The 25,507-nt window shown below is 35.4% G+C and overlaps 1 protein-coding gene across 1 annotated transcript in view; it reads right to left on the reverse strand.

Moving 5' to 3' along the window:
• The window catches only part of NAALADL2 (N-acetylated alpha-linked acidic dipeptidase like 2), a gene marked incomplete at both ends in the record, with an annotated part of 329,666 nt that overhangs the window by 68,596 nt on the left and 235,563 nt on the right, over window positions 1–25,507 (reverse strand). Inside the window, one exon of the mRNA XM_080349764.1 lies at window positions 5,807–5,953. Coding sequence (XP_080205890.1) covers window positions 5,807–5,953 — 147 coding nt within the window. The remainder of the gene's footprint in view (window positions 1–5,806; window positions 5,954–25,507) is intronic.

The raw sequence follows: 25,507 nt of genomic DNA on the forward strand, positions 1-25,507 counted from the left end.
GGTGTTCTCTGGTATTCTAAGCACACAAGTACTTTGATCCCTTTATACGTGCATGAAATGTCTCCCTTAACTCGCCATGGGCAGCCACTGGCTGTGTATTTCCTTAAAAGATTTAACATATACCAGGAAGAAAGGGGAGGAGGAGTGAAAGAGGAAAAGATGGGAGGCACGCAGAGCCTTATCTTCAGATGGAAAAGCTACCAAATTGCAGATCATCACAGTAACATATTGCTATTATACAAACTCCATATTAATCTAGATACAGAAGGGGAAATATTGCTTCTGTTTAGAGTAGGAATCTCCCTGGAATATCAGGGTCAAACAACTGGTGCTAATTATCTTCTAAGAACATTCACGCATATGCCAGAGGCCTGGAAGTTCTGCTTTGAGCAGCTAAGGCTGAAGCAAGTACACCATGTTTTCGTATATGGTTTACCCTGCTCCTCCTAAGAAAATGTTGCCATGATGATTCTAATTGAAGTTCTTGATAAATATACTCGGATTTGAGAAACTGATTGGGTACTGGGTGACGCTTAATCCAGGAGGACATAAATAATGAGAGAAGCAAAACAGCATAAAATTTACCAGAACAGCCTGGTCAGCTGTGGATCATCCAAGTAGTCACTCAGAAATCTCAAGACATCTCAAGACAGTAACTAATTCCTGTCTGGAAAGGGACTGGATAACATATCAGAAGTAAAGGGGAAAATGATCTGTATATTGAGTAACAGTGAGATTAATAGCATAAGAACATAAAAATTGATTGACTTCAAGCACTGTAACTGTTTGACCAGTGAACTACATTAGCAATACAAAAATTGGTCTCAATAAAGGATATCATAGATCAGACCAGTCATGTGTGCACACAGATACAAGGTTGTGTTTGTGAAGTTAAATTTCTCATTTTACCCAGAATGTGCTGACAAAACTACACCACAGACTTTGCTGCCCTCTGTATTGCCACCTTGATTATATATATACACATATAAACATATGCATATAAAACCAGAGTGCATGTATATATAATCTATACAAAAAAATCATTGACAAAACTTTGCTAAGAGAGAATGTAAGAGAACAGTGGTCAGAAATTTACAGTAAGGGTTACCAGAGTTTGTTCACCATATATCGAACTGCTTCACATCACAATACATGTTACATTTCTCAATAAGTTGCAGCTCAGACATTGTAGTCAGAAGACAGAGGTTGTGTCTGTCACTGGGGATTATCTATCCTTCTACAGTTTGCAAATTGTTTACTGGTTGTTTTCAGTTTTGTTGACAATGCAGTCCATTCTGGATCAGAGATACACAGAACTGTTATTTCAAATAGACAGTAGCATTTAATAAATTATTGCAGCCAGAGAAAGGGTAATAGCTCACTGACAGGTAGAAATTAACTTTATTTTCATTGCTTGTTTTGTGAAATCTAAGCAGCAGTGTGCTGGAGGTTATAATGGTAATGGATATAGCTATTCATGTGGTAATAGAGCCAGTGGCCATCTACACTGCTGAATTACCTATGCTGCAGTGATTGATAAGGCAGCTGCAAACCTGAAAATTAAAAAAAAAAAAAACAACTCCAAATGCTTTCTACAAGGTCCACTGAAATTATATTAAACTTTTAACAGAGGCTAATTACTTAGACACTTTCACTGAACTAAAATTAAATAATATAAACACCACGTCAAGGTCATAAGTGAAACCAATTCAGTACATAAATAAAGATGGGAAACAGAATCTCCCAGTCATCAGTGTGACAAAGTCATTCCTGGTAAGGTCCCAGTGTGGCCAGTCTGGCTGACTGGATAGAGTCCTGACCACCATCCAGAACTTCCCCATGCCACCCAGATGTCTATGAATTTGTATGTTCAGTTCAAAACTTTACCTTGACAAAAGAAGACCAAAAAACCCCAGCAGCTGAAGGTCCTCACAACACAGGATTAAGCTGGTACACCTAACCACTTACACCAGAACTCCGTAACGTACAGACATTCATTACTGTCCCCATACAGACAAAAATTGGTATAATCACTACATTCCCATTCACTTTTAAAGACACAAGCCAGATGCACTGAAGAGCACACCACACTGCCTAAGCCTCCCTCTACACTAACATCAGCACATGAAAGAGAAAAGCAGCACAAAACACAGGAGTTATTTTTCTGTAAACTAGACCCTAAGTTCTCTCCATCAAGGACAGCTCCTGTTTCTTTTCTCATAACAAAGAAAACTTGGAAAGCTTTTGATTTCTTTTGAAAGAAGTGCATGATGTGTCAGCCTAAGCATGTAAATACTGAAATCAAGAAACTGCAGTAAGTTTCCCCAAAGAACGATAAAAAAGAAAGAAAAAAGAGAGCAGGACGGGGGGAAGGGAGGAAGCGGAGGCTGATGGTAAAAACAACTGAGAAGCCACATTCATTGAAGAATTAAGATTTAGTGGCCTCTGTTATACAGCAGTGTGGGTGAAAATCACTTCTAAGGGCTCTAATGAAAGTTGAAAGTTACCTTCAAAAAGTTATGCATATTTCAACAGAAATAAAAACCATTATGCATTCTCTCTAAAGAGGATACAATCTCAAACTGTCAAAATTCTAAACTCTTCTACATATATTACATACAAATGCCTTCTATAAAGAAACCTCTTTTCATTTTTCTTCTAAATTAGCTTAGTGGTCCATGGTATTACACTATTTGGGTCTCGCCTGTGAATAATGTGACAGGTAATTTTTATACTTCTTGCCTGTACTTAAGTTTGAGTGAAGATACGGAAAACAACTTTTATGGTCTAGGTGTAAAAGTAAATGTTCTGTAAGCCCTGCACACCTAAACCTGGACAGCTACTATAAAATATTTCATGCTAAGTATGTGTCCATCAGTAAATAACAAAAAGAGGGTAGTATTTTTTTTTTCAAATAATATACAGTAACTTTTTTTTTTCTCAAAACAATATTTGTAATGCTAGTATTGATGTAGCCTACCACGTTATCACAAAAGGATTTTAAGATTTTGTGTTATGAGACAGGAATCATTATCTAACAGGGTGCACTGAGAAGGATGAATAATATCCAGATAACATAGGAAATCATCTAGCTATAATTGAAAAAATTGGATTCCTCATGAAACTGTCAACTGCAATCACACAGAAATGGACAATAACAGTCTAGTTCCATCTTGAAAAATAGCTCGAAATACTCCTGTACCACTTGAAAAATTCTTCCAAGTTTACTTCCTATTTGCAGACTAAAATGCTGCGTATTTTCTGTTAGTAAATAAATGAGCTGCATTTCACTCACTGCATTTGATACTCATGTCTGACTACTTAGAACACACTTTAGTAGCTGACAGACCTGACCACAGGCTATCGCCATGCAGATTTAGCCTCCTTGAAGCTGTGGTTTGCTGTATTAGATCATATTAAGCACGACAGTTTTACTTACTCTTCTGGTCTGAACATTTCCTCTTACAACATTTGTTTCCTCTTATTTACTCCTCAGGTTCCTGCCAGTGTAAAGCTTTGAGGACTGACATTACACTTACTGTGTAAGAAATACATGTCTAAAGCTGACCTATTAACTATTGCTGTGTAGGGACACTACAAGGCACAGGTCTGGGGCTTTTTCTGCTCTAACACACATTTTTTTGAGTGTGGAATAGCATCAATTTTACGTGACACTGCATGCTGTCTGGCAGGTGGATAAAATAAACAACTAACAGATAGTCCAAAAGAAGAGAATTTCCTGAGTAGGTCACAGCACTGAAAGAGACAGCTGAAGAAATCAACCTGGTGCTACAAAATCACATCAAAACATCTCATTTCTGAAACGTTTTCCTGAATCCATATCTTGTTTTGCAATGAAGCTGACAAAGCTGAGGCATACTTTAAAAAGCTGAATGGCTCTGAAACAAACAAGCAAAAATCCCTCCCTACAACTCAACAGATTATTTTTAGTCACTAACTTGCACAAGAGAAATTCCTACAATGTTTATTAATACAACTGTAAACCCAGAACAAATTCTGTTTGCCCAATAGTACTACTATCCCTGATACAATAAACAGAATCTGCAAAACACAAGTGCAATAAACAGTAAGCAGGTTGGTTGGTAGAACATAGCTAAATGGGAGCAAAAATGATCCTGTTTTGATGGACTGTTGATAACCAGTACAATAAATAACAAAAATATAGCAATCCAAGTTTAATAATTCTGTGTAACTTCACTTCTAGGAAAAGACTCCAGCCTCTTGAAAACAGAAATTTACAAATTTTGAAATAGATCTCCCGGGGTCAAGATCTTCTATAGTCAGTGTGCAGTACATCACTACAACACTGCACATCACACTTACCACAAATTCAAAAGCTGAGTTTTCAATAGATACTCAAATTTGCTATGTCATATTTAAGCAAATATAAACATACTCTCTTTTAAGATTTTAATTACATTGTTGAGTAATTTCCAGCATCATGCTGAGAAAAAAATACATATCTGCAAAGTTATCTGAACACAAAGAATAACTTTGGTAGGACTGAAATAGACAAAAGCCAAAGGAACCTTCAGTGTTCAGTTTGTAAATGTTACTGAGAAATACATATATTTTGATATCCTGAAGCCTGAAGATTCTTTCTCATGCTCTATAGGTCCTGTATACACAGATCTGGAAGGAAAACTGTATGGAAGAGCTGCTGACAACAAAAATTTGCACTGGACCACAAGCCTGTCATAAACATTGCACTCATATAACTTATGCCTTCACATTTTTCTTACAGCCATTGTCTTGTGTTTAATCTGAAACAGAATGCTTTGTCTAATAGCTGTAGTGATGTTCAGAAACAGAAGTCTCCTTTTTATATATTTTTGACTTAATCTAATTTAATTTACACAACATCATCACAACAACACTCCAATATTTGGCATATTGCTATTCTGTTTTTCATTTGTGAAATAGAAGCATATTAGCATGCAGTGTCAGGAAGCATTCCAGTTCAACTCAGCTTCAGCTTTGTTCTAGAACTTGGAAAGATACACACATATGTAAATAAGCACAGTGCAAGGAAAGAAAGGAGGGGAATATGAAGTCAATGCATTGTTACATTTGCAAGAAAATGCACACCTTTTCTCATGGCCACTGTATCTTGAAATAATTAATGCCAGGCTTCCTGATCCTCCACTGACCAACTGCGGGTCAGTCTGAGCTGTCCAGGTGCAAATATAACCTACAGTAGTGAAGGCTGAGGTTGACAGTTTCTGCGTTCAATTCCAACTTGGTCTCCAAACAGCACAACATGCCTCTTCCTTCTACTTACCTTGCACAGGACAATGGACTGAAAAAGAACATGGTGATTTGAAGACTCCAATCGAGCATACAGATCTTTATAACCAACATATATACTAGAGTTATATTTTGTCTACAGAGTGAAAATTGATATAAAATTTACTTTGAAGGCTGTCTCATTCTACTGTGCAGGAAAAAAAAAATACACATTAAAACTTGTTTCCTCTATGTTGAAAGCAGTCTGAAATGTTAGGTTAGATAATATGTAACCCTTAACACTATCAGCAATATTAACATTTCTAACATCATGTCCTCCTTTTTTTTTTCTTTTTTGCTTTTCATTTGTACTAAACATTTGTCGGTTTGTTTGAATGTCGTACCCCCATAAAATCAGTCACTTTTAAGCTCTGTGGTATTCCCTCTGAAGATCTAAAAAAACTCACTACAGCATGCTTGTCATGTAAGGATATAACCTGAGAAAATCTATTTCTATCTTTCTGCTATTTTCAGTTTGCCCATTTTTATTCATAACTACCTCTGATGTTTTGATGTCCTCATAAGAAAACTGCATGGCAGGTACTCCAAGATGGTTGATGAAATAATCTGAATCTCCTTGTATCTGCACAGAACTCACATTAGATCCTGGACATCTAGTCTTTTCCACACAGTTGGAGCTCTGGCTCTGAAAAACAAACACAAATCAAAATTCTGTTTATTTATTTGCAATCAAACTCTTAGCAACTCATATCAATACCTCATTTACACAGCATTCTTTGGGTTGCTACCATTTAAAAATGGGCTGGAACTCACCCTTGAGCAAACAGGTATTAGCTGATTCATACATAGTAGTGAGTCTACAAATCTTTCATCCTGTACTGATTTATAACTGGGGTCTTTTGGTTCGGCCATAGCAGAGAATGGAGACTGTGCTGCAACATGGCTAAGTCTTTCAAAGGACAATGTGAAAGTCACATCTAATTTAAAGGGACAGGCAAGAGAAGAAGCCTTTGGTAGGCACACGAAACATTCCAAACTGGGCAGCAGATTAGAGATCACCATGGTACCTTTTAGAAGTGTGTTCTGAGGTCTTTAACGGCTACTAAGGAATCAATAGCACGTTCTCTACCAGCAAGAAGCTGAATCAGATAATCATATTCAACATATCTATGGTCTATGAAATGCTGGCAATGTGAAGAATTTGCTGCAATTGCAGAGTAGGGATAAGAGAAAAAACAATAAAAAGGCTAAAGATAGAGAAATACGCATTTTCAGGGTCAACAGCTAAAACCAGTTCTAGTCAGTGACATGTTTGTATTTCCTTCTCATAAGTATTTAATAGTGAAATCTTAGCAACAGAATTGCAATAAAAACAAATGAAAATTGGAAAACAAGTCCAAGACAGAGTGACATGCTAGTGTAGCTTTCAAATACATTCGTTGATTAAACACTTAATAAACATTAGGCACAAAAGCTTTCAACATCTATTATAGCAAATAAGATACTTAGATTTCTTTTTAAGAATGTTAAGAAGTTGAAGTACTATACATTATTTACATTTAGCTGACAGTTTCTACAGTATAACTTCCTCAGACCTATATATTAAATTACTATCTTGATACATGAACAGTGTACAGATTAGTTCTTTTTCAATACTAAAACTAGATTCTGTATATTAAAGTTCCTGAGGTTAGCAGGAAAATGTTTTAAGAGTTAGAAAGAGACAAATCTTGGTATTTTTCCATTTTAAAATTAGCATAATTATTGCTATACACTTTTACTTCTGTGCTATGAAGAACACAATTGCATATTACGCAGTATAAATAAGGGCTGCAGATTCTCACAGAAAACTATTTTAAAATATCTTCAAGAAATAGCTTCCACTTCAAAAGTGGTTTTGAATAGTGGCTATATCACTCTTTTTTTGTTGTTGCTAAACGTTTCTGCTCCTACCATTCTTACATATACTCACAGTTGTGCAAGGTCTGTCTAAAAAGACTGACAGTTACTGTTGAAACAGAAACAAAAGATCATTTCTGTATGTGCACTCCACCCATAGTAAATACCATCCCCTTTAAAGATATCCATGGAGCAAGAAAATTCACAGCAGCCAAAATTCTGGCTCTCCATGGTGTAGTAATAAAAAAGAATAATAACATTCAAACATTACCATAACATTAATCTTACATGTCATTTGTAAGTCATAGTTGTTATAACATCGCAGAAAAAAGCTTAAATCAGGGTTTTCTGAGGATTTTTTAGATTAAGAAGGTTTTTGGGTTTTGTGTGGGTTTTTCTTTTTTTTTTTTAACGTTTTTAAACCCTTTTACATCATTCTTGAGAAGGATTCAATCACATTGAGAAGACATTTAACAAGATCACAGCGTGTCTGTTCCATGACATACAAATCCAATAAATACATGTTTGAGCCTAGTTATAATGATCAGTAGTCTGTTCTTCCTTTGATGTTTTAAATTTTACTGAATGATACAAAACACAGCTTTTGGGTTCAACAGAAAAATGTCTGAAATAAGATACGTGAAAACCCAGAGTTACCTACATCTTAAGAGTTCACCTGCTTTGTTCAACATTCACCATTCACTCTTCCGATTTATTTTTATTGTTATGCAGACTGTACGACATCAGTCTTCTTCAAGTCTTTGGGAGTGATTGCAAACTTCGTGTCGTGTGTTTTGCAGTAATTGAACAAACTAAATGTTTCCCCAAATTAATGTACTTTAAGATAAATAATAATAATAATAGGCTACAATTAATAAAACTTGCCCATAAATAAAGTGTTATTAAACTAAGAGGCAAGCTTTTTACTTAGTCAATGCAAGAGCAGCCCACCCATACCTAAAAATACCTTCTTACAGGACAATTACCCACAAATACTGGCTATGTCAGTATTTGTTGCTTTCATTCCCTTCCCTCCTCATCCATACCCAGAAGAAACATTCTAAATTTTTGTTCTACCTTCCCTCACTGAAGATACTACTGTTACTGACACAGAAATTACTTTCAAAGCCTACTTAGTTAATCAACTGGAAATATTCTTCTTGTATCATGTGAAGCACTCTCCTACCAAAATGTACAAGCACTGTCTCAAGTTTCTTTCCATATGCAGCAGTCAGGAAACCAGGAAAAGATCAGCTCCTGAAAGTGTAACTGCAATTTCTGACAAGTAGGACAGCTTCCATGCTCGGCAGCAGAATGCCTGGTCCTTACTGTGAGCCAAGCAGGCGTCAATGCAGGACAGAGATGAAAGACTCACTGTGAACAAATCACTGCTGCTAGGAAATGACGGCCACTCCTAAGGAAAAGACAAAGACTAGGGAATGCAGGCCACAGAACTCACGGGGGTGGGGGAGAAGATTACACCAATGCCAATGTCCACAAACACAGGATTTAAAGCATTTTAAAGTTTTTCAATGACAAATAATTTGTTGATCATCATGTAATAGCACCTATGTATCACACTGGCATTTTGCCTTCCATTTCCTTCTTTTTTTCCCCATCCACTAATCTGTTACTTAGGCATGTTTAAATCTAAAACGCTACCATTAAAAAAACATGAACTTCTTTATAACTTAACTATTTGATCCATTTTAATTCTTATATCTTTTCTTTCATATGTATTAAAAAAACAATTTGTGAGTTCCCAGTTTGGAAAAAAGTTCAGTTGCTATGCATTACTCCACCAGTTGCAGTTAGGCCCTACTTAATGATCCTTTATATGTTAGCTTTAAATAGGTAAATAGAAATATATATATATTCAAAAATGCATCTAGAATAAATTATCAGCAATAAGAACTAACTCCCTACTGTAGAGCAGGCAAACTGCATTTCTTCAGCTAGTCAGTCTTACAGTAAAACACACATAATAGTGCTATTTAGATCACTCAGTTCCTCAGGCTGGTCTCCACTGTGTCAGTCAAACCCTCCCTTCAGATCAGAAGGAAAGCAAAGTCATGTGCTTAGGGAGGAATCAAGAAGTGATTCATGTCAGTGTGAGGACATACATGCTATTTGTAAATGAACAATTTTATCTCTCTGGAGTTCACTTTGGTTTTCAGCATCTTGTTATAGGTTTATATTACAAATTCGAGAAAATGAAGAGTACCATATGGCCCATTAAATACATTTAAATTGGATTAATGTTATAAAATAGACCTGACACATCTAAAGTATAACCAAGTGGTACTTCATTGCAGACCTTATTATATCCCTAATTAGAGCAAAGCATTCATAGGTACCTTTTGTTGCAACGATAAGATCCTGGAACAAGTAAAAGCCTATATTTTAAAATAATAATAATAGATTAACAAATTATTGGGCATTTCTACAGCTCACCTTCCACCTGGAGACATGCACCTGTCAGTTAGTTTGGTCATCCTCCTTCCTTTATGTTACTCCAGCTGAAGTTAAAACCTTAGCAGCTTTTGAAAATGGATTAAAATGTCCAAGTACTTTTCAAGAGGACAAATAAAGAATGACCAATTATTCTTACAATCTATCAATGACTCCAGCTTCAGAACTACAGCAAAGAGGCTTATTCCTCATGAACAATCAATCTCTATTTCTTGAGCTGAATTGCCACCTGCGTTAGTAACTGGTACAAGGCAAATGCATTTAAGAAGCAGCCGCATGGTAAGACCATCTAGATCAAGTAAAATTACCTAGACAAAGAGCTGCAAAATGTATTAATCACAGACCACGTAAAAAATGCAGAAAGCAACAGATTAGCATCTTTATTACTATAAATGTGTTATGCTAAATCATCGTCAACAGGTAGGAAAAGCCAGAGAAGCTGCATAGCAAAGGATTCACAAGTATGTATCTCTCATCCATAAAACCCTGCTACACTGACAAACAAATCATTAGAGAAAGAAGCTTTCACAGCTCTTAAAAAATATTATCAGCTGTTTGCTTGGTCTGACTACCAAATTCTACTGAAAAAAATCATGGAGTTTCCAGGAATTCTATTAATTTTATGGCAAGCATACTTCTGTTTTCTCCTATCCAATTACCTGGTTTGGCTATAAACACTCTGCTTTGCTCTCTGTCTTTGCTGACTGATCACATATATTGTTATTAATGCAAATCAGCTGTTTAGTAAATTATTAGGGAGAATTAATTCAGCTCTTTCCCCTATTGACCTCAAAGTACCTTTTAAAATCAACTAAAGGCAATCAAGGTACCTAATTCTTCACTCTTACCCAACATCACAGAGCAAAACAACTGAATAGTTGTTAAATGCGTGAAATTTCCCAAATTCTGAGCCTTATCAAACTGTCATGATTCAAGTACACACAGTAAAATAATTCTAAATTATATCCACTCATTAATTTTCTGCATGAGAAAAAGAAAATATATAAATGTGCTGATGATACTGAATATGCTACATACAGAGAACAGTTGTGGTTTATATAGGCTAAATGTTACACACCACTACTATGATGCATTTGCCTACTTACACAACGCAATCACCTGATTACCTCCACTATTTTAGGGACATAATAAAAATATTAAAGAAGAGATGGGCAGACTATACTGTTCTACTATAGACAGTAATATTGTAAAAAGCTGTCATTTCAATGCTTGTGCATGTTTTTAACATCTATTTTGGCCATGATGGCGAAGTACTAAAAGCACATACAACCCATTTTCAGAATGATCTTTTACTTCTTGATGCTGTATGAGACACTGAAACACATTTGAACAGCTTTGTCTGATGATGCTAATTTTACTTGTCAAGCATATTTTAATCAACATTTATAAGAAGGTGAAATAAAAAAAACTGAGAAAATGATCACTCTGAAGACCAAGCCTGTAAATCTTGAGAGTAAGATCAATATGAATGAAACTACACCAATGACTACTAATACGATTAAAGCTACACCAAGCAACCTTCTGAGACAGAGTGACTAAAACCTGCTGCTTTTAAGGAATTTTATATTTAGAATAAAATAACTAGTTAAAAAGGAATAAAATCTTTACTTTCTCAGCAATTATTTCCTTCCATCTTACACATATTTTCATTTAAGTATGTCCAAAGCTTTACTGAAAATATCTAAAATCTGAGGATGATTGACCTTTAAGGGCAATCTGAAGACTTCGAGTGAAATTGTTCTGTAGTGCTGCAAAATCAGTCACAGAAAAATGCATTTAACTTGGAAATTTTCCCTAGTTTTAGTTTTTCAGTATTAGCGCAATAAAATGAGATAAGTTCTTTGTACACACACACATTTCACTGAGAGGAAAATCTTGTCGCTAGGGAGAAATAACTCCCAGAAGAACTAACATTTAAAGACATCAGGGACAAAGAATTTAGCATCTCCTTAAATCCTGCTGATAACCATCACAGTGCAGGTGATTCTCAAATGGACCATGAAAGCTGCCAGGGATCAGTATTAGCCCCTTGGAAATTCCTCCACAATATACTTGCTGTCTTTTTACACAAAAGCACTGCATCTGGAAATTCCAAGAGTAAACTGGTTTATAGCCTGTGTGGGAAGAGCATATTCTATTTTTATAAGTAAAAATTGCCTCTCAGATAAACCAGAAGACTTTAAAGAGTTGTTCTTTGAAAATGAAGGCAGGTATCTTGCATGACAGGGAAGACCTTTTTCACCCAGGGGGGAAAAGGTAACTAAAAATTGTGATAACTACCAATGCTTACAAAAGGTCAGATCAGACAGATTACTCAAAACTCAGTTCTGATACTGTATACAGATTTCTACTGAACCAAGGAAAATACAGTTTAACTCTGCAACACGAGGTGCCATACTTAAAACTCCAGTTTTCACTTTCCATGAAGTGTAAAATAATTTTGGCACTTTAATGGTGACTTCCTAACAAAATCAGGAAACTATAATATAAGTGGTTATAAAAGAAAACATAGAGAAATATGTACTCTTGGTATGAAACATTTAATTATATTGTTTTATGTCGCATTACTCTACACATTTAAATTATTTTTGTTTAGTCTACAGCTATACAACATGAGACAAGCATAAACCTGTATTGCTTGTTCAGGGCTTTGTTTTCTGATAAGCAGCATTTGCATGTTTTGAAATAATTGCATAATTTTTTAAATTAATATGACCATCAGTGTAAGGCCTTTAGAATGAATGGGACCTCACAAGACTGAATCGTTTTAGATTCAAAGTTTACATCAAACTGGTAATAAACACAAAAGCAAGGTAGTAAAAAATTATATAGTGTAAATTTAACTTCCTTTACTGGACTTTTTCTTCATTTAATTTTATCTACTGACAGTCTCTCTCTGATTCCCAATGCTTTTTATATGATACTGAATTACATTTATCCTTCCTATACCTAAATGCCTCATTAACTCAGATGTACTCGTTGCCAACACCCAGTACAAACAGCTAGGAATTTTAATGGCTTTTTTAAGGGAGGTAAAAATCTAGCAGGTATGCTCTCATTTGATAAGAGAATTTCAGAGCAATTAAATATTTAGAGCTAAAATTACATAGCATAAATTATATAAGTGGTAAGACTGCAATTAGAATGCCATCAGCAGTTCCAAATATCCCAATACTTCAAAAATAGAGAGTTACAACATTTAAGAAAAGTAATTAAGACGTTACAGAACATAGCTATGGTAGCTGTGTGTCTCCAAAGTATCCCCAGACTCCTATACTCATCAACCAGAAAATGTACAGAGTCCTCTATTAAAACTTCTCTGATATTTTTCCATCAGTGCAGACAAACACAAGCCCTCAGGTAAAGTAACTTTAAAGACTTATTTTCAATGAACATAGGCTCAGCCTCAATATTCAGTGTACTACTTTTATTTATGATAAAATTCAGAAAACAGCTTAAGATTGTATTATATTATGATGAACACCCAGCAAATACTATATTAACAGAGGAAACTTGTCTCCACACCCAGCTCTGAAAACACTGAAAACATAGTGGCTTTTTTTCCTCTAGAACTTTTATTTTTAAATCTCATTTTTAACCCAAACTATTTTTTGAGCACTGAATGGTTGCATTCGCAATTAAAGGATGCAGTCAAACTGGGTTTTGATTATGTAACAAGTAGTGCTTTCCTGGACTTACTGGTGTTCAGGCATTTTCTTCCAGCTAATCAGTAGCAGGAACACCAGTCAGCATTAGTTGTCACAGACATACTGAGATAATGTGAAACCTAGGTTTAACAAAATGTAAATTAACCGGTCTTAGTATAAAACACTGGTAAATTGGGACTTGATAAGAGTCACATGACTTCCCTAATAATTTGTGCTGTAGTAACATTTGTTACTAATATAAAACCACTGCTTAAGTAAGTAAAAGGATTAGGATTTGTCAACAAGACCTGTTTTTCAAATGGTTGAAAAGTTCCACTCCATGGAAATAGCTGTGGCTGTAAATAATTTTAAGTGGTTAAAGGCACTCTTATTCTATAATACGTAGAGACGGAAATACTGTGAATCCATTTCAGTGTAGCCCAACTCTGTGATGATCAGGTTCTGCACTGCTTCCCACTCTGGGATGCGTCATTCAAACCCTCCAAATGCATATTAATTAATTACAGAATGTCAGGGATTGGAAGGGACCTCAAAAGATCATCTAGCCCAGTTCCCCTCCGGAGCAGGAACACCCAGATGAGGTTACACAGGAAGGTGTCCAGGAAGGTTTTGAATGTCTCCAGAGTAGGAGACTCCACAACCTCCCTGGGCAGCCTGGTCCAGGGCTCTGGCACCCTCACTTTGAACAAGTTTCTTCTCATGTTAAAGTGGAACCTCCTGTATCCCAGTTTGTACCCATTGCCCCTTGTCTTATCATTGGTTGTCACCGAGAAGAGCCTGGCTCCATTCCTGTGACACTCACCCTTTACATATTTATAAACATTAATGAGGTCACCCCTCAGTCTCCTCTTCTCCAAACTAAAGAGACCCAGCTCCCTCAGCCTTTCCTCATAAGGGAGATGCTCCACTCCCTTAATCATCTTTGTTGCCCTGTGTTGGACTCTCTCCAGCAGTTCCCTGTCCTTCTTGAACCGAGGGGCCCAGAACTGGACACAGTATTCCATATGTGGTCTCACCAGGGCAGAGGCGGAGTCATCTCATGCCAGTGAGATGACAGTCTTGCTTCTCCATACCCCACAGGAATCAAAAGGAGAAGTTACTCGTCCCTCTAATGGTACACTCACTCTGTTTGAAGAGTTACAATATATCCTATTCCAAGATTTCGAAAATGTCCCAAGCAGGACACTCATTGTGAGGCCAGATGCCAGAAGAATATGCCATAACATACTGTTCACTGGTCTTTAATATAGTTGCACAAAATTAAAAAAAAACCAAACAAACAAACAAACACCACAGGAGAGAAAGCTCCCACTACATACTTCCCACTAACAGTGAATTAAGGCTCACCTATAAAAGTAAACTGTGAAAGTAACTGGGTTATTTTAATAGTCGACACTAGCCCCATTATTATGCACAGTACCACACCTGCAGAAGTTGTATTTCTCAGCTAGCTAACCAGAAAGCTCAAACTACCCCACCACTCTATCCTACTTAAAACCAAATCAAAGCAACAACAACTTATCAACAAACAAAACAAAAACAACAAACCAAACATTATGCCCCCCAAAAAAGCAAAACCAACATCAGACACAGAACAAAATCTGTATTTACATTGCAGCACCTGATGTTATAATAGTAGTTAGGCTCACCGTTAGCTGTAATATTGAAAATGCGGTTTGTAACAACTCTATGTTTTCCCAAAACATCAGCATTCACATTTCACACTTTCTGAACTAAATAGTACTCATGATCTGTAGTATTTCTACCAGAAATGTTCGCTAGCACTACAACCTCCCCCCAAAACAATTGTCAAAGTGCAGATCATCCCACTTTCTTTGCCTCGTCATAAAGGTGACCCAGAAAGACAGATGGGTCAGATCTGCAGTGGAGGTCAACTTGCTGCCCTTTCCCCATGCACTGGAGTGTTTCAGTCCGCTCAGATCTAGAATCTGCTACTTATAAAACAACATCAGCTGAAATGTATCACCAGAAAAAAAGAAAAATTCATTTATCCCTGTCACACAAGTGAACATATGAAGTGCCACATATTCCCTATCCCTCCCCACACACTTCCAATATCATATCAAGTCTTTTTTAGAACCTCACAATCCTACTGAATCATACAGCACATCTCTAACAACTCCCACAGAGGCAAGACAGACCCATAAGACCGCAATATCCAAAGAAGAGGGGACACATATACAAATGAACATGGTATGACAAGTAGAATAGGCAGGTTTTTAAAGTGGAAGAGGGATTTGCTGTCAGAATTTCTGGTTTGTTACTCTAATCAAAGACCAGAGTAAGTTCAGTTATAATGTACACACATGAATAAACTTTTTTGGAACAGAACACAGAAAAACACATGCAATGCTTTGGAAGAACTCTCTTACCACATTGGTAAACTACTGCAAATCTCCCCTCATGACACTGCCCTGGAACAAGGCCAAACTAATTTACTGCTGGCAAAGCTTTACTTCACCCTGAAACCTCTGGTCTGACATTTAAACTTCTCGATAGCAACTATGCATGAACAAATCACTCCCTTCCCACTCACATACAAAAAGTTTTCAATCCTTTGAAACGGAAAGTCACCCCTATTAGTCCATACAGAGCATGAAGGTACCAACTGCATTTTGCAGAAAGATCATAATGAAGCTGTGTGTCAGGCAGCACCACGAACACTGGTCTCCAGGCTCTACTGGGAGATAATTTAAATGATCCACAAGGTGTTACATGATTCTATTTTCTACAATAGTAGTGCAAAAAAAATTTGGGACAAATGGACCACTGTAAACCCTCACTTAGAAACCGCAGTGCTCTGAGGCTTTTTCCTGACTGGATTCTTCCAACTTTTATCTACTTATACCATAAGTAAATATCCTTAGTATTGCCTTTCTACTGGGCAGGAAAAAAAAAAAAAACAGTGAAGAAAGCATAAGAAAAAAGAGCAGGGAAAGCAGTAGTACCACTACGCTCAAATGACATTTTCTTTCTGGTTTCCACAGAAGTTCACTTGACCTTGATTTCAAGAGCTATGAAGTATTAAGGCTTGGGAAAACAACTTCAACTAATTGAATAAAATTTTATTTCAGCCAGATAAATGAAACATGAAACTGATCTAGTCCAAGTAACTTTGAAAAGATTTTCACCAAAACACAGGAGCCAACTATTACCAAAAACTCATTATACACCCAAATGACCTGTCCTTTTTCACTCTGAAAAATTATTATATGAGATATTTCCAAAAAATCTGTATAGTATTGAACAGGGATATTGTATTTCTATGTAATGTGATGTATTGCAGAACTAAAAATAAAAATTAAAAAAAAATATTAAGAAAATGTGGAGGTTTATTGTTTACAAGGTTCCAGGGATGTAGCACTACTTTTTCATAACAAGCAAGTAAATTCCAGAAAGGCTAACAATGTATTTTATTTCAGAATTTATTAATACAGATCTATAAGACTCAAAATGATAGCTTCTAACTACTGCATGGTATAATCTAAGAAACGTGTGTCTTACATTACATTTTAGGTTTTAATCCTGCAGATTCTAATCTTCCATAGTCAATGTTGCTTTCTGAAACAATCCATGCACAGGATGCAAGAGAAAAATGTTTACGCTACACACATTGAGAAAACAAACTGACAAATCCAGTAAAGTGCAATCTACGGTTATTTCCTCTTATCAGGTAAGGAAGACTAATGGAAGCTACATATACATATTTTCGGGAATACTAAATAATAGAGTAGCTACATGAACTTTCAAAGGGGCAGATAGCATGTGGAAAAAAATTACTTCACAGCCCAATCTTTTTTAATGGGATGAAGCTATTGAATCGCATAAACATGAGCTTATTTTTTCCTCAATATTAAATCTTTCTCTGTGCACTCCATCTTTCACCGTTTGCATCTCTGGCCTCGCTGCTATAATTGTATATGCAAATAATTTTGTGGATATGAACAGTTTCCCTAAGCTCAGAAGTATTATTCATAGATAGAAAAATCAAGCATGCATACACACACATTTTCCAAATATAAACAGACTGGAAGTTCCAGGACATGATTTTCATTGTACTGGTTGTTGGTATGGTTGGTACTTAATAGAAATCACATGTAAGAACACAGCTGTATTTAATAATATCCATTCTGCAACAACTGAGAGTTCTGGGACTGGAGCTGAACACAACAAATATACTGTCTACCGTATCATTTTGTTTAAATAAAAGGAATATTGTTTTACTGAGATTAGTCACTTTCATGTGAGTAAAGAATACAATATGTGAAAAAAAGCCAATCTATATCTAACGACACTAAGAGATGAAATAATCCATATTTTCCAAAGTATTTCTTTTCTAATGTTTCATTGTCCTCTTAAAATACAGCTTTTTAGTTCACATGTGGATTTGTATGATTTTATCTTCCACTTTTTCATTCTTACACTACCCTTTATGTTTTACAATTCACATACTTTAAGAGTAACAATTTTCTATCCAATAAATAATGAAGGTGTTGACTTGTACTGAATCTACCCAAAAAAAGCTGATAGAAAAATCTCAGTTCAATGATTCTCCATTGACAGGTAATACCTTTGAAGATCTATCAGTCAGCTCGTGTAAATTTGAAATCCATGTGACTAACTACTATCCTAAAGCACTATTTTTATTTGGAATTCCATAGAGTACCATACAAGATGTTCCATAAAAGCCTGTGCTGCTACTTTTATAAAATAAACATAACATTTCTTCAAAAGATTGGGAAAAAAAAGAAAAGAGAGACATGTTCTGTGAAAAAATTCTGACTGGCATTAATTACATTCCTTCTGCTAAATCCTGTTTAAATCCATTATTACTTTATTTTAGGTTATTATCAAAACTAATCAATCTACAGTTATACAGGTCACTGTACTTCTCCTTTGTAATGCTGATTCAGCTTTATCACTCTTTTGGTTCCAGAACACCTCTAGTTTCCATATTTCAGTACACGTAGCTCATTTAGCCTACAGTTCACTTTTGGAACTCTGAGCTCTGTTGCCTTATGGGATCTAGAGACTCTACAGAACAATTACTTCAGCTTTCCTCTTCTTCAGTTCTCTCATAGGATACCATAGTTCTTGAATAACTTCCAGTTAGGGACTGCAAATTTAAAAACTTAATGTTTATATAGCAAGACTGACAAAATTACCTATATTGTCTTCTCTAATTTTTATGATTTCCTATTTCTTAATCTGAAAAACGCTAGTCATGCAGTAAAATTCAGTTGCTCCTTTAGACTGACTGATATTTTTTAGAATAAAGTTAATCTGAGACTGTCATTTTAAAGAGGCAAATCACTAAAGCACCAAATTCTTAACACAGTTAACACTGAATAAGATCAAAGCTTTCTAGTCTCTCTTCCTCCTGTATGTCTTTAGAGGAGCTACAATTCTGGAAAAAAATCATCAGCTGCTAATTTCCACTATTTCCCATTTGTAATGAAAGAAAAATGACCCTACTATCCGATTTCAATACGGTATTAATACAGTTCAGTAAAATGTAATAAATAAGGAGGTTCTAAGGTACATTTGAAAGTCCATTTTGGAGATAAACCTCGCACACACAAAGAAACAGTAACTGGTTCTACTCATCTGAGAGAGATTTCTACTTTAAAAAGATGTATGAAGTACTAGCTCAGAAAATAAGCAGATATCCGCTACTTAACAACATGTCATATTAATACCAACAGATCTAAGATGCATTGAAGCAAATCTTACGCACCTGTCATTCTGCAGACAATGTAAGGAATGATCAACGTACATATAACTTCTCTACAATAAATGATCATTTTCATTCAGTACCCAGATCAGACAGAATAACCAACACATTTTATCATTTATGCAGTAGCCACTGAAGTAAAAAATGCAAAACACACCACCACCACCACAACAACCCTCCGCCACCAACACCACAGCTCTATGTCAGAGAGTACTTGGGGGAAGAAACATGAGTGGTATAGACATCCTGAGCGGCAGGTAATCAAAACGAGCAACTTCTACAATCACAGCAGTGCAGTCCAATTTGGTTTCTCTATCAGGCCTTTCAAATGATTATGTGCACAATTGATCAGTTCAGCAGTTCTGGTAGATGCATATGGCGACTTGTATTTTTAGGTAATCAACTTAAATCCATGCCACATTTTTTACTACAAAGAAATCTGGTGTTGATTCTTGACTTTTGTTTGGTGCCATGCATCTGAGCTTGCTGCTCTGGTATTTAATCTGCATTTTAAAGGCAAGTGGTGAATAAATAATCATAACTTCTATGATCATTTCTTGCTCTGACATCCTGTACTTCCCCATCAAAGCAGGCACAGGACTATGCAGCATCCTTCCATGCAGATGTAGCGTTAGACACTTGTGCAGCACTGCTTAGAGTAAACAATGCTGTAGCTCAGGGCAAAATATTCTTATTACTTAATTTACAGCCTACCTAGGACCTTTTAAAAAGAGAACTGTAACACTATGTTAAAGGAGGAGAGCTCATGCAAGACCTTTAATTATTAGGACAATGTGTTTATGTTCCACAAAGAACACACTCCCCCTTAGGCTTTAGTGTAAATATTTTGGTCCTTATTCTCATTTGCTATATATTAATGTCAACTGGGAGGAATTATATGAGGACTTGTGCAGCCACACTGCAGCCCGAGAACTGTGAAACTAACAAGTATAAACCAATATTTTTAAAAACATCTAAGGAGAACCAAAAGGAAAACTGTGATTTACGTATCGGTGAGAATTAAGAAATGTTTTACAAAAGAAAATCAGATGAAGAGATAAGGTATTTGGATGGGACGTACTGTTCTCAGATGAATTAAGCTCAGTTTATTAAAAGGTCTTGGGTTCCGGGTTCATGCACTAGTCAGTCACTTTGGCTTACAAAGATATATTCTAAATTCCTGATTAGCCTCTCTGTAGAGTCACTTTGACTCTACATATATTTTTCTGCCATTGTAGCTCATTGTAAAATATCGGTTTAAGTGCAACATGCGTCAAGTGGCAACCTGGGCAAAACCAGTGTTTAACAGAGACTCAACTTGCTTGCCTGAGACACATCAATTAACTGCAAACACTGAATTTCATACTAAATTTGAGGAAGATTTATCAATTCTCTGAAGCTGATATTCTGTCTATAAAGTGTATAATTTTCTTTTGTGTGTAATGACAACTTTTGTCCAATATGTGAAAAGGCTGTTGCAAAAAAGAATAAAGACCACCAGCAGAAGAAAGGGAAAAGAAAGATTAATCTTCAACTGTGATGACTTCAATATATGAAATAATTGTTCCAAATACTACTCTGACAGAAGGAAGGAAGTAAGTTGTAGAATCTTGTAGACCAGAAGCTGAAACATGTCAAAGAGATTTATTTTTGCAGTAGAACGAAGAATTGGATCAAGTGTTTGCTTGAAGTCTTTGTCTTTGTCTTTGTATGATCAAAGGTGCTTTACGTATTCATTTGTATGTACATTTTACCTAATCACACCTCATGTTCAGAATCTTCAAAATAAAAATCTCATTTCCTTCATAGAAAACAAACAAAAAAATAAACCAAAACACAAACCAAGCAAACTGTACATCTTTGTGTTTCTTTTACAACAATGATCCATTAATTTACAGGAAGAAAAAGATTTTATGTGATTTCTTCACCCTAATTCCCCAGAGCCCTGAAGAAGTATCTACTGCAATATAATTGGTTCCAAAGCACCCTCAATTCTGAACATTCGGTTCCATTTTAGCTGTGCAGGCAACTGTTTTACAAGCTTACTTGAAGATATTTTGTAAATAAGATTTATGATAGTGTGTTGCTTGGCATTAATTAAATATTTTGATTGACAACTGCAAATAACTACCGCTACTTGTTGTAAATAAAAATCTAATCATTTCTTAAAGCTTGATAAGCAGACCAAATGCAGCAAACAAAATGCAAACAATAAAAACAGACAAGCTATTTTAAAATAATGAATCTAAGACCAAATAAGATGTTTTGTACTTCGCATGAAAGAGAAATTTAAAACCATTATACTACTATGAAGCTCATGTAAACTAGCTACATGTCAGACTATTCTATATAATATTATATTATCTTTTGTTCATAGGTTAATACTTCATTATCACAAAAAAGTCAGTTTTGAAGGGATGTAACTAGAAGCGATAAGATCAAATCAAGCTAAGGAATATTTAGACAAAACTGAAGTCAACTTTTCCAATACTGAAGTTTGCATAAACTCTCTGGAAGGAAAAAACAAGTCCGTTACGTAGTGCAGCTTATTACATTCAACAGTTTCAATAAGATTGGACAACAGAAGCCTAGAACCAAAATCCATTCTACAGCAGGTAAGGAATTACTGAAATCTCCCATATTCCAGCACTACATTTAAAGATAATAAAACGTCCAGACTTGTACAATTTTATGTACAATGGCCATCAAAGCTGACATTTATATTTCAAAACAAAAAAATGCTGTAAATATACATAATTTATGCTTTTAACAAAGAACTTAACATTTTAATTTTGTAAAGCCAGGGAAGCGGAAAGCTCAATTTATTAGAAACAATAAGATCATAGCATAAAAAGCAGTTCACTTGCATTCTTCCTTGCAAACCTTTTTCCCCATGGGTAACAGCAATAGTATTTTCACAACATTAAAATGTACCAGTAGGTTTAAATGACTACTCACTGTCCGAATCAGCATTTATCTATTAAAACTGCTTGATTTGGAGGAAGAGTGAAAAATTATGCAACAGTGGACAAAGCAACATTCTATCAAAATAAAAACACTGTTAGCAGGGGCAAAGTACCTGCTGCAACTCCAAAATCAAATCCACCATTAAACGACACTTTGATTTTCACAGTGGAGAAGCAGCATCTTAATTAATTTAATAGAGCTGGCAATGAAGCATTGTCTATATTAACAGCATCCTTTTAACATAGTTATGAATTCCTGAGACAGAAGTTCACAGCACAAACTTCTGTTTCTCAAGAGATTTTTTAAAATTTTCAACAGAAATATAAAAAGTAACACCAGCAATCAATTATAACACTAAAAGCAGTAACAGATAAAGACTGAAAATTCATGGGGAAGTTATAATCTGTCATACAGGATTCAACAAGCAATTTAAATAACACTTTAATGTTTTTTCTTTACAATCTACTGATATATGAGGCTTTGAGATTCACTATCAAATGCTGAAGGTAAAAAAATAATGAGAAACACACAGAAATTGAAAGAAAATAATCAATGCTGACATTAATGTAAGATTGTTTTGTTTGTGGTTTTCTTTTTTTTCTGTTTCAATCAAGAAATAGTAATAAGCATCTATGCAGAAGTTCATCTTTTGTTCTCCTTCAAAAAAGAAAAACAGTTTTCAGTCAATAGCACCATCTTTAAATGTCAGGATGTTTTATGCCTTTTACTCCATTAATAGAAACAAATATTGATAAATAGCATGGACCAACACTTGATACGCTCATTTTTAATGCTTTTTTTTCCGTGAAAAAAAGGAGCAGCAGGTTTTCTTGTGTTCAGCCATAACAGCAAACATGGAGTCTGATCAGCAGTGGTCATACAGTCAGTGAAAAGAAAACAGCAATTAAGTTATGTTTCGTAATAACTTTTTTACTTGTGAAATGTCAATTATAGAAAAATTCATTAATGGCCTTATTTACAGAGAATGAATGCCAGCATCAAACAAACCAAATTTACCAATGACACTCTGCCAGCAAATGGTGATTCACTAACTGAGCAAGCAAATTAACAATCATGTTCCTTACTAAATAATAGTAGGCAAAAATATAACTTGGCAGTATTTCCTTCTTGTTAATGTGGACACTAATTAGCATAGTTATATTAAAAAGATTTGAATTAAATATGTCAAGGTCTCAGAATTGTTTGAATTCCTCTTTGCTTAATTAATCCAAATATTTAAATTAGCTTCTTCATGTAATTTGGTGTTTCAACCAGAATCCCACTGAATCCCACTGATAGGCACATAAAATTATTATTTGCAGACTGCTTATGTAGTTCCCTTTTAAAATCTGCAACTAAAATAGAGATGTAATTCCTCTACATAAAATATCTTTAGAAGTCATGGTCTCTGTTAATTAGCCAAGCACTTATCCTATTCTCTAACCGAACACCAGATCTCACATATTAGACAACTCATCAGGTTTGTGATTCTTCTTTTCATTGGTAAGTCTAGAATATTTATACAAACTACATTTCAGCTAAAACTTCTTCCCTACTTTTCCCACACCTTCCAGAAATTAAGGGAAAAAAGTGTTTTAGAAGCTACACTGATCAGCAAGTGTCCAAACTTCCATCTTAGAAAAGCCACATTTTTACAGCACAGAAAGTTAACCCTGTCATATGCATTTGCCCATCTTAGTTTGCCATTTCTCCACAGTTCTCTTTAAGCTATGGTGCTTGTAGTATTCATAGAGTGCTCCACACTTAGCGTGATTTTTACTCAAGATTTCTGACACATTTTGTTCATTGTTTTCCCTAGAAGCCTAACACTTCATTTTTGTAGTAATTTGTAACAAGCATTAATTCTCCCTATGAGAACATTCTTCCTCTGTTTTACCAAGATGGAGCGCCCATGATTTTTGCACAAGAGTAAGCATTGAACAAAATGGAACCCTTGTCCTTAGTGCGAACAGTGAACAGATCTTAGTCTCCCAACTCCTCAGAACAGTGTTGCAACACTGGCTTGGAATAGGAAAAAAACAGTCCAAGCTGGTTTGCATTGTTGTGCTCTAAAAATGGAAACCTGAGTTTTGCCACTAAATCCAAAGGTGTAGTATGGTATCTTCCATGGATCCATAAAATATGGAGAGTTTCTATCTAACTAAACACAACTGGCTATTTTCTCTTTCTATTTTAAAACAGATTACTACTAATTCTAATTCCTGTTCTAAGAAACCTAATTTCAGAGAATTAAAATGATCCTTGTCTATCACTGGAGTTTAAAATTAAGCACTTCTTTGTAACCTGCACCTGTTAACAAGAATCTCATATGAATGGAGTCACAATTTCTTCAAGATGAGATGAGTTCCAAAAAGTCACAGCTTGCCCCACTTGCACTATCATAATTTTGAGGTAATCTGTAATTACATTGTCTTCTTGGCAAGTGCTGGAAGTAATAGCAATATCAGTCTTCCAAAGAAAATCTTCTAGACACGTGGAAAATTGTGAGTACCCATGAGAACAAATGAAGATCTGTGCTGGGCTGTTCCATCACTGTCAATATACTTGACAGGAATTCAGAATTCTAGCCAGCACCTGGAAGCAATAATTCCTACAAATCTTTTTAATGTCACAAACTGTATGAGAGTTGCATTAATTACAAATAATATATAACATTATACATAATTTTCCACAATTAAAAACTTATTTTCTCTGACAATAAATTATTTTGTGTTGCATTTTTCATAATACTTACACAGAATAAAGCAGATCCTTTCCATGAGGAAATTACCACCTGATTACTGGATAGGAGAGGTGGTTAAAACACTTCTGAGAAGCAATTTGACTGATACAATTTTACTTTCTTAGTGGGAAAACAATTGCCAAGAAAGATCACTCTTAAACTCCATTTAATTCAAGATACTATTTTGAGCAGTGTTTAGTACCAAATACTTCAGAGGCAAGTCAAAGAAACATCAGAATAACCCAATGAGTATTGGCTTGGCAAATTTATGGAAAAAATAACTAAAAAGCACACGTCATGAAATTCAACTTGAACTCTATTCTGTGCACAGCATTTAAAACTTTTTATCCTTTAGTGCATACCTTATACTACCTTCAATTCATTTTAAACACTAATAAATTCGGCAACCTCAGAAATGGCAATAAGGTCATTAGTTTAAAGCCTACGTGCACTTAGACAAGCATAACTACAGAACGTTCTGACTGCAGACAGTTACAAGGGCATAGCAAAGCACTGAACCTGACATTCCTACTTTAGACAATATTTATTAGAGTAATACTCTCCCTGTGTGTCACGTTACATCTGGGAAATATACAGGTTTAAATGCAAATTGAGAAACAGTCTGGAAATACCAGATTAGGAAGAAAAAATAAAAATAAGTGCTTTGTGCCGAAGAATAAAAAATAAGTTACTTTAAGGCTGACAAAAGGTGAA

This window comes from Nesoenas mayeri (genome assembly GCF_963082525.1).
Source record: "Nesoenas mayeri genome assembly, chromosome: 9".
Classification (NCBI taxonomy): domain Eukaryota; kingdom Metazoa; phylum Chordata; class Aves; order Columbiformes; family Columbidae; genus Nesoenas; species Nesoenas mayeri.